This window comes from Canis aureus, chromosome 24, assembly GCF_053574225.1.
Source record: "Canis aureus isolate CA01 chromosome 24, VMU_Caureus_v.1.0, whole genome shotgun sequence".
Lineage (NCBI taxonomy): Eukaryota > Metazoa > Chordata > Mammalia > Carnivora > Canidae > Canis > Canis aureus.
The window spans coordinates 12,703,307-12,716,317 of NC_135634.1; the positions used below are offsets into that span (position 1 = coordinate 12,703,307).

At 53.0% G+C, this 13,011-nt stretch overlaps 1 protein-coding gene across 1 annotated transcript; it reads right to left on the reverse strand.

Annotated features, from left to right (window-relative positions):
* Positions 1 to 7,075: 7,075 nt before the first annotated feature.
* On the reverse strand, positions 7,076 to 12,737 carry PDX1 (pancreatic and duodenal homeobox 1). The gene is made up of 2 exons (XM_077869645.1): positions 12,237 to 12,737; positions 7,076 to 8,671 (listed from the first exon to the last, which is right to left on the reverse strand). The coding sequence occupies exons 1-2, from the start codon at positions 12,637 to 12,639 to the stop codon at positions 8,226 to 8,228; spliced, it is 849 nt and encodes a 282-aa protein (XP_077725771.1). The 5' UTR covers positions 12,640 to 12,737; the 3' UTR covers positions 7,076 to 8,225.
* Positions 12,738 to 13,011: the final 274 nt, after the last annotated feature.

The following is a 13,011-nucleotide window of genomic DNA, read 5'->3' on the forward strand; positions in this document are numbered from 1 at the left end:
TCTACTTTACTACGCTTCTGGCCTAGAAAATCAGTCTTTCAGCACTAAATAAAAATAAGCTGTGCATTTATTAATTGCAATAAATTCAATTATCTAGTATTTTCAACTAAACAAATCTTGGAGATTATTTTGTACATTTTATTGAGTTTCTAGAGCTCCTGAAGTGGAAATTGCTCTATGTAATGTATCAGTTTTAAGTGGACAGTATTTTCAGACATATTTAGAAATGTGAAGCTTCTGGATTTTTAAAAAAATATTTTGTTTATTTATTTACTTATTTGAGAGAGAGACAGAGGGGCAGAGAGAGAGAGAGAGAGAGAGAAAGCATGAGCAGAGGAAGGGCAAAGGGAGAGGGGGGAGGGGATAGGCAGACTCCCCACTGAGTGTGGAGCCCAATCCTAGGACCCTGAGATTGTGATCTGAGCCAAATTCAGAGACTTAACCGACTGAGCCATCCTGGTGACCCGAAGTTTCTGGATTTTTTTTAAAAGCACATATAAATTTGAAATAATTTTTAAACTCTCAGTCCTTGGAAATGACTGAGAATTCGGGAAAATAATAGAACTTATTTAAATGATATTTACTCCCAGCAAAAATATTGTAATGACTTTTTAAAAAAAGATTTTATTTATTTATTCATGAGAGACACAGAGAGAGGCAGAAACATAGGCAGAGATAAGCAGGCTCCATGCAGGGAGCCCCATGTGGACCTAATCCCAGGACTCCAGGATCACTCCCCTGGCTGAAGGCAGACGCTCAACCGCTGAGCCACCCAGGCGTCCCTGTCATGACTTTTATATGTGCAATTATTGCTAGAAGTAGAGTTCTGTATATTCTATAATGCAGGCAAGAATCTTGAATGCATGCTGATGATATATATTTAAGGTCTCCATATGTTCTATGTTTAGGGAAAGACTCCAAGCAATTCAACTTGAACTATAAAATATCGCTTATGTTTGAGTTATCTATCTTTTCAAAAGCCGTGGCATCTCATTCATAGAAAAAAATAATTTTAATGAAAAAAATAATAAAATTTTGTTATGCCCATTCTATCTTATGATATGTAGAGGCAGCATACTTTAATATGGGAACCTGGCATTGACAGATTTTCAGTAGGTGGCCCAAAAGACCCATTTCAGTCTATCATTTTCACTCTTAAAACAGTTATTGGTAGTAGAACTCTTCCTACCCAGAGTTACCTGCATGTCATCTCCCACTGTGCAAGCTTTCCACACGTAGCAATTTCCTGAAGGGTGGCAGCCAGCTAAGAGGCTATGTATCACTCCCAGTTAGTTCCTCTGCAGGGAGACCTTCTTGCTTCCTGTTGCCCTGCCTCAGTTTCCCATTATATTTATTGCCCCCACATCTAGCTTGCCGGAATGGATTTGAGTAAAATTTGGTTCAATGTCAATCCAGAATTTCCCTCTTCTGATCCTTTTACTATTATTTTTTTAAAATTTTTTATTGGTGTTCAATTTACTAACATACAGAATAACCCCCAGTGCCCGTCACCCATTCACTCCCACCCCCCGCCCTCCTCCCCTTCTACCACCCCTAGTTCGTTTCCCAGAGTTAGCAGTCTTTACGTTCTGTCTCCCTTTCTGATATTTCCCACACATTTCTTCTCCCTTCCCTTATATTCCCTTTCACTATTATTTATATTCCCCAAATGAATGAGAACATATAATGTTTGTCCTTCTCCGACTGACTTACTTCACTCAGCCTTTTACTATTATTTTTTAAAGATTTTTCTTATTTATTCATGAGAGACACAGAGAGAAAGGCAGAGACACAGGCAAAGGGAGAAGCAGGCTCTGTGCAGGGAACCCGATGCGGGATGCAGGACTCATCCTTGGTCTCCAGGATCACGCCCTGGGCTGAAGGCAGCGCTAAACCATTGGGCCACCGGGGCTGCCCCTGATCCTTTGAACTACTTGATTTTGGGGCACCTATGTGGGTCAGTTGGTGAAACATCTGTCTTCAGCTCAGGTCATGATCCCAGGGTCCTGGGATTGAGTCCTTCATCAGGCTCTTTGCTCAGCAGAGAGCCTGCTTCTCCCTCTCCCTCTGTGGGCCACCCCTCCTGCTTGTGCGCTCTCTCTGTGTAAAATAAATAAGTAAAACTTAAAAAAAATAAAAATACTTGATTTTCAGGAGGGTTTCTAGATGATGCTGTTGAAGTATGAAAGACGTTAGCTGTGAAATTTTTTCTTTGAAAAAAATTCCTTATACACTCATGCCATACTTTAGCAATCAGTCAGCTTCCATCAAAGTTCCAAGCTGTGTACAGACAGCTTTTCCTGCCTTCAGACATGGTGTCAAAGCAAAGAATTCAGACTATTACCTGAATAGACAGTTTCAACAGTGGCAGTGCCATCAGACCCTTGGGATAGAGTTGTGCTGGGCAGAAAAAAACTAGTATATAGGAGGGTGTCTCTGGCCCTCAGACACACACTGATAATTGTCACCATTGAAATACACTTAAGACACACCCTAAATATATTCATGCAAACCTACATAGGCATACATAGACAGGCAAAGATAGATATACTTGAAAACACATACCACACCTACACAGACACAAAGATCTAGAAAGAAGAGAAGAGGGCAGTCCAGGTGGCTCCGCGGTTTAGCGCTACCTTCAGCCCAGGTTCTGATCCTGGAGACCTGGGATTGAGTCCCAAGTCCCGCATGGGGCTCCCTGCATGGAGCCTGCTTCTTCCCTTGCCTGTGTCTCTGCCTCTCTCTCTCTCTGTCTCTCATGAATAAATAAAATCTTTAAAAGAGAGAGAAAGAGAGAGAGAGAATGAGAATATAAGAACAGAATATAAGAACAACTTCCTTCACTTGGAAGGATAGTGCAATGCTTCAATTTCATTCAAACTTAAATGCATTAAACTGAATTTGATGAAGAGGAGATGGATAGGGTGACAGCGCTAGACCAAGGCGGTCAAAATTAATTTGGGAAACCAAAACAGCCCTGTGGCGCAAAAGGAGAAATTCAGGGAATTCTGGGTGGATTCCTATTTATTCGGGTAAGTTCACCGATAATCAATCCAATCTCTGTAACTGCAGAGACCATCAGAAGAGGGGATCCGATTTTTTAAAACTGTGAGCACTTTCAGAGCAAGCACCTGTACAACTTCCAGAAATGTCTAGCACAGAGTAAGAGCCCCCAAATGTTGCTGGATATATTCAGGCACCAGTCCCGGATTGAAAGGTCCAAGCAAGTTACAGATATCAAACCTGTTAAAAACTCTGGGCAAATCCTGAAAATCATCTCCAATCTCCCGGTGTTATTTATTTATTTTTTTTATGATAGGCACACAGTGAGAGAGAGAGGCAGGGGCAGAGACATAGGCAGAGGGAGAAGCAGGCTCCATGCACCAGGAGCCCGACGTGGGACTCGACCCCGAGTCTCCAGGATCACGCCCTGGGCCAAAGGCAGGCGCCAAACCGCTGCGCCACCCAGGGACCCCCTCTTCCGGTATTATTATTGCATGCGATGAATTTAGCTTTTAAGGTGAGAATTTCTTCGAGAAACTGTTAAAAAACCTACAGGAAGAACTATATCTCAGAAGAAAAGGAATTTGTGGGGCAGCCCGGGTGGCTCAGCGGTTTAGCGCCACCTTCGGTCCACGGTCTGATCCTGGAGACCGTGGATCGAGTCCCGCGTCGGGCTCCCTGCGTGGAGACTGCTTGTGTCTCTGCTTCTCTCTCCTCTCTGTGTATTCTCATGAATAAATAAATAAAAATTTAAAAAGAAAAGGAGTTTTTTGTTTTGTTTGCCAAGCACTATTTCTGGCACTGTGTGATTGCGGCACTATTCACAAGGAATCCCATAGCTCAGGCCTCTGCTTGCACAGCGGTGTGCTCTCCTGGGCTCTCCACCCCTGCTCCCACTCTCTCAGTGGCTTAGGGTGTGTGCGGTGAGGAACTCAACGGGATTTTCAGAATCCCCGGCCGGCAGGAGTAGGTGCGCGCGCGGGGAGCGCTCATCTAGGCTCGCCCCGCGCCCAGCGGCGCTCCACCAGCCTCCGGTCATAGATTCCGGGAGGCGCGGGGGATGGCCGTGCTGGACGCTCCAGCCTGGACGGTCATCGTTGGACCCGCGGGAAGGTGCGGGCGACGCTCCTGGGCCGTCTGCGCGGCGAGCAGAGCCGGGCGGTCCGTGGTCCTGGAGCGCACAAGCCCGACGAGCGCGCACTTGCTCGGAGCGCTGCGGCCAGCGTTCCCGGAGCCCTGCTCGTCTTCCCCGCCGAGGACACTTTCCCTGACAGCTTCCGAGCTAGCTCTGCACCGAGAGCTACCGGGGTCTGTTTCTCCCACGGGAGTAGCCTGCCCAGCCAGAAGAGCAGAGGGAGGCTGACGGCCCTACCGGAGAGGCAGGTACCGAGGTCAGCTCTGGAGTTCTGGGATCTGGGGCTAGATCACTTGATTGGCCCAAAGGGCCCCTTCTCAAGTCCCCGCTGGCTGTTTTGTTTTGTTTCTGGGCTCCTGGGAGGTTGCATCTTAACCGGCCTCCTCACTCTGGAGACTAGGCCCTGTGCTGTGGGATTAGGGCTCCAAGTCCCCCACCCCTCGGGCGCAGGGTTCGCCTGCATTTGGCTGAGCGTAGCCACTCAGAGTTGGAGACTCACGCGTCGAGCCCCACGCCCGTCGCCCTATGGGCCCGACCTAGCCCCTTTGGCCATAGGAATGGGGACAAAGTTCGCCCCGTTTCCGCCGCTCGGGCTGGAGCACTAAGGGGCTCCCCCGACCGGGGAGCTCGTCCCTCGTTCTTCTCTTCCAGGCCCATCTGGCGAGCTGGGCGGCCCTCTTCGCTTCCTCCCCGGCCTCCCTGGAAGGCCGGCCTCTACTGGCCACATCACCTCCCCTCTGCACTGCCACCACCCTAACCCCCACCGCCAGGGCTTGCAACTAGGCGCCAGGCTCGATTATCAACACTTCAAAGACACCCCATTTCATCCCGTTATGAGCCCATTTTATGGAAGAGATAACAGAGAATTAAATGATTAGTTCAAGGCTACGCGGGATTTCCCGGAATTCAAGCCGAGGGCGCGGGAACTTGAGAGCCGGAGCTCTTCTCCGTGGGACTCACCGCTCTGGCTGCGCGCCTCGGAGTCGCGGTGAGCGGCGAACTGCGCGTTCGGCGAAGTTGAGGGATCCTGCGCCCGGTCGGGCCCGGGCAGCTGGAGACGCACGCTTGGCGGGGAGTCAGCACCTGCGCCCGGGCCGCGCAAGCCCAACCCCCAGGGGCTCACACTTCTTCGCGTTGGGTTGGCGAGCCCTGCAGCCCGCGCGCGCGGGGGCCACGGCGCAGTCTGCAGTCAGGGCAGCGCGCGAGATTGGGGCCGGAGCCTCGCACAGGGAGCCGGGTTTGGCTGCAGCCCTGGAACCCTCCTTGGCCTCCGAGGGTGAGTCTCCGTGCACTTCACCAATTGGGTGGCTGAGCTGCAGCCAGTCCTCCCCACCCAGCATCAGCTTCCCTCGTGTAAAATGGGGACAGTTTCACTTACCTGGTGAAGGTTGCTGTGGGGATCAAAAGAGTTTTATGACGAAGGGAGTCATAGAACTAGGAAGCGCTAACGATCAGTGGTTATATGAACATGTCACATTAACTGCGACAGCGTGAGGATTTGTCAAAGGAGAGGGGCTGTTAGGACTGGTAGGAGACCCGGTGAACGTCTGCAAGCAGCTCCCGGCTTAGTTCCCAAAGGAATGCTTTGGGTCATAAAACAACGTGGAAGGATGCCTATTTCTAGATGGCGAATTAAACACTTTCCATGAATTTTTTGGCTTAAATCTTACAACTCTATGATGTAGTATTTACTCACACTTTATGAATGGAGAAATTGAAGCACAGAGAAGTTGAGCAATTTATCAAGGTCATGGGTCAGGATTTGAGGGAGGCGGGTTTGAAGGCAGATTTGCTGGACTCCAGAACCCAGGCAAGTGTGGAGGAGCTGCAGGGCAGGGTCATTGGCTCCCCAGTGACATATCTCACTGATGAGACAGTTCCCCTTTCTGATCCTTTAAATCAGAGGGGTGTTAAGACTCAATTTCTCTCAAAAAACTAAAACAACAAAACAAAAAGGAAAACCACCAACAGAACAAAAACAAACCTCGCTGTCTCTTTGCAAAAGGAAACAATAGCAGTGACTCCAGGGAGTGAGCCTAAGGCCCCGTCAGGGTGGAAGTGCTCAGGTGGTGCCTTTCCTTGCACAGGTGAGGGAGAAGCAGGTGGCCCCAGAGACTGGAAACCCTTGTAAGTCAGGGCCTGTTTGCCCCTAATACAAGACACTGTCGGCCTTGGGGTGGAGACTCATCTAAAGCAACACCTCCTTCAGAAGAATCACTGAGAAAGCCTTTGCCCCAGACATCTGTTTTGGGAGGAAAGGGGAGACTGGGCCATCTCCTTGGCTGGCTGGAGCATTTTCCTGGCCTCAGCATGGCCAGCGTGGCACAGAATGGGCTGCTCTGCTCTGTGCCATTCAGTACTAGCCAGTGGCACTTAGAACCCCCATGCCTCTGGGATACATTGCCTGAGAAATTCATCTTCATTAGTGACTCAAGCTAAAAAAAAAAAAAAAAAGATTTACTTATTTATTCATGAGAGACAGAGAGAGGCAGAGACACAGGCAGAGGGAGAAGCAGACTCCCTGTGGGGAGCCTAATATGGGACCCGATCCTGGACCCCAGGATCATGCCCGGAGCCGGAAGGCAGATGCTTAACCACTGAGCCACCTAGGTGTCCCTAAGTAAAATCTTAAAGAAGAAAAAAAGAAGAAAGAAAGAAAGAAAGAGAAAAGAAAGAAAGAGAAAAGAAAGAAAGAAAGAAAAAGAAAAGAAAGAAGGAAACCAAAAATCTACCCCCTCATATACTGCCCCAGCCTCAAACCCAAATGTGGTATTTCATAATTGCCCCTTCTTCCCTGGCTAGTACCAAAAAAAAAAAAAAAAAAAAAAGGAAACAACAACAACAGCAACAAATTCTGCTCTAATGCTTTCAATAGAAGGGAATCATTGCATGGCAAGAAAGCCTGATACTAAGCAAGGAAAATGCATTTGCATCTCTTTTCCGTGTTATCCATATTTATCATTTCCACAAACACCACCTGAACACAAGGCCCGGACCCTGAAACAAGCAACTGACTTGGAAACTACGGACCTGTTTGTAAAGAACGGTTAGGTAATTTTAAAACTTTAAATAAAAATAACCAGCCTTCAAACTCCCCAACTACATATGTTTTCATCATTTCCAAAGATGTAGAAATCACACTGTCTCTGAATAGTTTCCAAGGTAGTTCAGGCCATGCTACTGGCCTTTCATACAGCCGCCTCTCCTGCCCTGAGACTAGGAACTAAATGCACATCCTAAATAGAAATTTCCAAATAGCTTCAGTTCAGTGATGGTTTAGGGCCATCTTTCTCCCCCAAACCCCGTACTCTAGGCCTCCTTCCAATTGCCCTCCCTCCAAGTGTCAGGCAAAGTGAAGGTACAGGGCCTCTGGCACTGCCCGTATATCCCGGACCTGCTGCCACCCCCCCCCCCACACACACACCCCTGCAAGACGTTCTCTTCTTTGGAGGAAAGAGATGCAGTTTGGAGGATGTGAGCTGGTGAAATACGTGGTGATACATAAAGGATTTTAAAAAGGAAGATGAAGACACGGGGAGGAGCAAGAGGAGGAGGAATCATTCTATTCCACAGGCATCAATTTCACTAGGTCTTTGAAACCTTAGATATTTCCTTTCAATTATTTCTAAGCTTTAAGGTGGAAGCCTGAGTAAAAATGGCTCTGTTTCGGGACAGATGAAGGTGCTCCGTCCAGCTTGCCTGCAAAATGTGTTGGAGGGCATTCCGACTTGTAGTTCCTGTTGTCTTTTGAAGAGCTGGCTTCTCTAAAGAGGTCCATGGTTCTGGAGTGCTAGGACCTGCACAGCAGCAGATGTCACCAATCCAACAATATCACCGGAAGAGGCCCCAGATATAACAGAAAGCCTCTCCTCTTCTTCCAGAAGGTCTCCCAGTGTCTCTCTAAGGCGTCCCAGTTAGCACAGGGGCCTGAGAACTCAAGTTCTCCCCTTCCATCTGGGGTGTCCTCTGCAGTTCCCAACCCCTTGAAGGGCCAGAGCTGGTTGTCTACACCCGGGGTCCTACGCCTGCTCCCCCCTTCTTTACCAGTGGTTGAAACCGCCTGGCAAGGAGGAGCCCCCATCTCTCACCGGGGCTCCTGCGGTCGCACGGGCGCCACACTGGACGGCTGCGGCGAGGCACTCAGGCCCGGCGGCAGACGTCCTTCCCGGGCAGCGGCGGGAACAGCAGGCGGCACAGCACCCCCCGGGGGCAGCGCCGGCGGCAGTGCCAGCAGCTCCTCCCCCGAGCTCACCGCACAGTCCTGCTCTGGTTCCGCGTCCGCGACGCCCCCGGGCGCTGTACCGCAGCTGCGCTTCTTGTCCTCCTCCTTTTTCCATTTCATGCGGCGGTTCTGAAACCAGATCTTGATGTGCCTCTCGGTCAAGTTCAGCATGACGGCCAGCTCCACCCTGCGTGGCCTCGAGATGTATTTGTTGAACAGGAACTCCTTCTCCAGCTCCAGCAGCTGGGCGCGAGTGTAGGCAGTGCGAGTCCGTTTGTTTTCTTCTGGCTCTGCAACGTAGGCGCCGCCTGCGAGTGACAGGGCATGTGAGTGTGGTCCCTGGCCCCCTGGCTCCTCCTGCCCCACCCCTGAAGGCCAGCACTTCAGCCCCAGGCCTGGGAGACCTGGTCCTGCCTGGCACTCCTGCCACTCAGTCCCAGCCTCCTACCCCAGAGCTCAGTCTGGGCTCATGCAGCCCTTTTCCAGCAAATGTCACCTTTTATTATTATTTTTTGGGGGGGGGGGTGTCAAAGCTGTGCCTGCTCTCAGGCTGACGCTCTCTGAGCATGTGGGGGCAGGTGGGCTCTATCAAGCACTGATCCTTCAGTGGGTTCACTAGGCCAATGTTTGGGTTGAAGGTGATTAAAATGCACACACAATAGATATTTAAGCTTACTCCATTCTACAAAGGCAATAAATGCTTTTAATATAAGACTTCTAAAAAACCACAGCTTTCTGACGATGACCCACAGTAAGAACACATTTCATATCACTACCCAGTTCACACACCAACATAGAATTGGCACAAAAATTTTTCAAGACATAAAACCAACCTTTATCACATATGATACTAATTTTTCCTATTATTTACTATTTCTTTTTTTTAAAAAAAAGGCCTCAGGCCAGTTAATTGATTTCACAATCAACTTATAAATATAACCCTCATGGTGAAAAACCTTGAGCCAAAAACACCCCCGAGCTTATGACATATAGTGTTATATCCAACCATGTGTTATCTCTCTATACAGTTATATTGTAATCATCCCCAACTCACGAGCTGAGCTGGTAAGTTCTCTATAGTTGTTTTAATCTCTACCGGATCCCTGTTCTGGAAGAGAAGGGAAACTATATGGGGCACCAAGGAAGTCCCCATCAGCCCTGGCCTGAGTCCTGGGCTCCAAATGCAGAAAAGGTGAGCGAGGAGCCTCCAGGGGTCGGATTCCCACTGGGAACGGAGAGCCCTATGCAGGACGTGGGAGTGGTGGAGTCAAAGGCTCAGGCATTCCAGCTCCAAGCCCGGGTCGCAAGGAAGCGGCCGCTGGCCCAGGCAATTACCTCTGCACACCTGCTGTTTGCCACTGTGCTCCGGGGCTCTTTAGCTTTTCCTTTTTCTGTGAGGTACCGACTGCACCTGAGCGGTAGTCTCTGGCCCACTTAACTTCCACCAACACTCTAGGACGACCCCTAAATCTGCTCGTCTTAGGACGGAGTCTGGGGTATTTCTCCTGTGACTGTTAGGAAGCTTTAGGGAATTGAAAAGCTAGTATGGGGTGTGTTTGGGAGGAGGGTTCCCCTCAGGCCAAAAGGAGGCACCCAGAACCCAAGGCAGAGTCTTGGATCAGTCAGCAGAGGAGTACTGCTCCTTGGGGAGCATCTCCAGAGTCTTACACTTCCAAGCTTTCCCTGGCATGGGAGAGAAGCAAGCAAGCCTTAAGGGGAAGTTTAAAAAGCCCCCGCCCGCCACATTCTTAAATTCAAATCAGTCTCTCCGGGCTCTGGCCCTGTTCCCCCACGGCTTCACGGAGGTGCTGTCAGCCACCCGGCGGGATCCACTACCCCAGGACACAAATGCTCAGGACAAGTTGGCAGAGAGGATGGAGGCTGCTGGTGGTGTTATTGAGAAGATGTCAATAGTCCCCAGGTCTGTGCCCTTTCCTAAGGCGCAGGGTGAGGCGGTTTAGGGATAAGCCCTCCAGTGAGGCTAATGCAGTTCATTTCCTAGGTTGACATTTTCAAAAGTTCCTACAGCATTGTTGTTAGTATTCATGTCTATAGTACAAAAGAAAGACCATCGGTCACTTTACTCTCCCTTGGGGGTTTGAAACCCCACTAGGAGTGGGCAGGTGAGTTCACAGATCCTTGAAGCTCTGCTCTTTCAAGAGTTTTCCGGGAGGACCTCCAGGCCGCAGGAGTACCTTACAGAAAAGCAGGCTGGCCCTTGGCTGAGCTTGCAGCGGGTCAGAGGGCTCTGGCAAAGGCTTCTCCGCGGGACTCTCCAACCTGAGGGGGTTACGGTTTCGAGGTTCCCCCATCCCAGGGCAAGGTCGCCAATTTTCCATCGGGTTTTACTGTCTGGCTCCTTAGGTCTGCCCTAGCCCGAGCTCCCGAGCTCCACGAGTGTAGGAGTCATACCCTGGTGGAGAGGTCACCTGGCTTCAGAACGTTTCATCTAGGGCCTCTTCGGGAGGTCCGGGAAGGCCGGAAACGCGCGTCCCCAACCCCCAGCCTGGGTGGAGGGACGTGGTCCTCCCGCCTCCCAAGAATCCCGCATTTCCCAAGGCTCCCAGCCCCTGGCGGCGGCGGCGGCGGCGGCCGCGGGCTGCGTCAGTGCGAGAGGCTCCCGGCCGCGTGTGGCGCCCCCTCGCCCCGGGCTGCGCCGTAGGTGGGGAAGACAGCCGCTGAGTTTGGCCCTGTCCTGCCTCCGGACCCGCCTGGTCCTCACGCTCGGCCTTCAAGAGAAAGGGAACCAGGGAGAGGCGAGCCCCGGGGCCCCTGGGCGAGCCCGGACCCCACAAAGCTCGCTGGGCTGCGCCGGGGTCTGTGACAGGCGCCGGGGGCGCACGGGGCGCCGAGGACTCTTGGGGTCGGGGCCGCCAGCCTTACCCCCGATTCCTGGAAGGAAAGGAAAAGTCAGCTACGCGCCATGCAGGTGTGACCACAGGTGACTGCGGCACGGAAGCGATAACATTGTGTAGCGGCCAGGAGCGGCGGCCGCTCGCCGGGGAGGGGGCCCGGAGGCTGCTCCGCGTCTCCGCCTTCGGGCTCCCGGGACGGCCTTCGGGGACGCGCCGGCGCCCAGGGCCGCGGGACCCGGTGCTCACGCCTCCCAGAAAGGGCCACGCGGGGAGGGCGTCTCCCTCCTCAAACTTACTTGCTGGGGAGCAGCGGGAGGAGGCCCCTTCGAACGTCTGTTTGTTCAGAAGTGAACTAGCATCGCAGACGCCTCTCGAAGCTGCCTGCGTCCCAGGCTGAGCAGCCAGGCCTCGGTCCTGCCGTGAGTACCCCTCGCACCCCGCACCCCAACTCCGGCCCACCGAGCGCCTTTGCAGACTTCGGTGCAGTCTGTCTTCCCTGCTTTTCCGCGAGCCCCGAGTGCCCCCCGCCCCGAGCGCGCCTGTACTCCTCTAAGGAAGCCTCCCGGATGGGCTCAGGGCCAGGGGGGCCCGGGACTCCAGAGGCAGCTTCGTCCCGGGGCGGGAGCCTCCCACAGCCCTGCTCGGCTTCCCTGACGCTCACTCGGTGCAGTCCTGCCGGGCGGATCCCCGAGTGGAGGGGTGCGGAGGGTCCGAAGCCTGGAGCTCCGCCAGGCCTTGGCTCTCTGGGGGTGCGCAGGCTGCTGGAGTTCGGTGTACGGGGAAGGAAGGGTTTAAGCTCCCAGAAGGAGAGCTGAGCGGAAAAGACGCTCCAAAAGGGACCGCAAAGGTGGTTCTGTGTAGGATGGCCTAGGTTGGCTTCCCATGCAGTTTAGTCCGACCTTGGGTTGTCCCTGGCGATGGGAACGCCAACCGGCAGAGGGTCCCGGGGAGCACTTGGAGGTGGGGGCAGCCGGGGCCAGGGCCGGCGAGGACGAGGGGGGCGGGGAGCCAGGCTTACCTGCCCACTGGCCTTTCCAGGCGTGAGCCTTGGTAGACTTCATCCACGGGAAAGGCAGCTGGACGCGGCTGGGCTCCTCCAGGGCTGCTGGCTCGGCTCCCTCCGGGAAGGGCCCGGCCGGCGGGTGGGGGAGCGCGAGCTGAGCTGGGAGGTGGTGGTGGAGGTGCGCCACCGCGGAGTCGTCGGCCAGGGGAGGCACCTCGTACGGGGAGATGTCCGGGGGGCTGCCCTGCTCCAGAGCTCCCAGCGTCCCCGGGAACGGGGGCGGCGGCGGCGGGGGCTGGCGGCCCATGTACAGGCACGCAGGGGGACTGGCGCTGAACTCGGGAGCCGGGCCCCGCTGGAAGGCGCACGGGTCCTTGTAGAGCTGCGTCGCTGCGTAGAACTGCTCCTCGCTGTTCATGGCTGCGGCCGGGTCTTGGAGGCCAGGAGTAGGGAGCTGGAGCCGGGGAGCTGGAGCCGTGCAGCGCTCCCACTCCCGGCGCCACCCCTGCTCGCTTTGACAGCTCCGCTCTGCTGGCGGAGGGAACCCGCCACCGGCAGGGACTGGCCGGCCGGCCGCCGCGCCATAGGCTCCGCGGTGCCCCACGTGGCTCAGCCTGGGGCCATTATTGGCCTGGCCTCCTGCCTTAAGAAGCAAGGCCTAGGTACCGAAGAGCACCTGCATTTCTTTCAATTTTCTCTCTGCTTAGTTTACCGCACACACCTGTGTGCGCAGCTGGCAGTGCTGTGTGAAGTGGAGCACTCATGAAAATATTAAATTTACATTCAATTT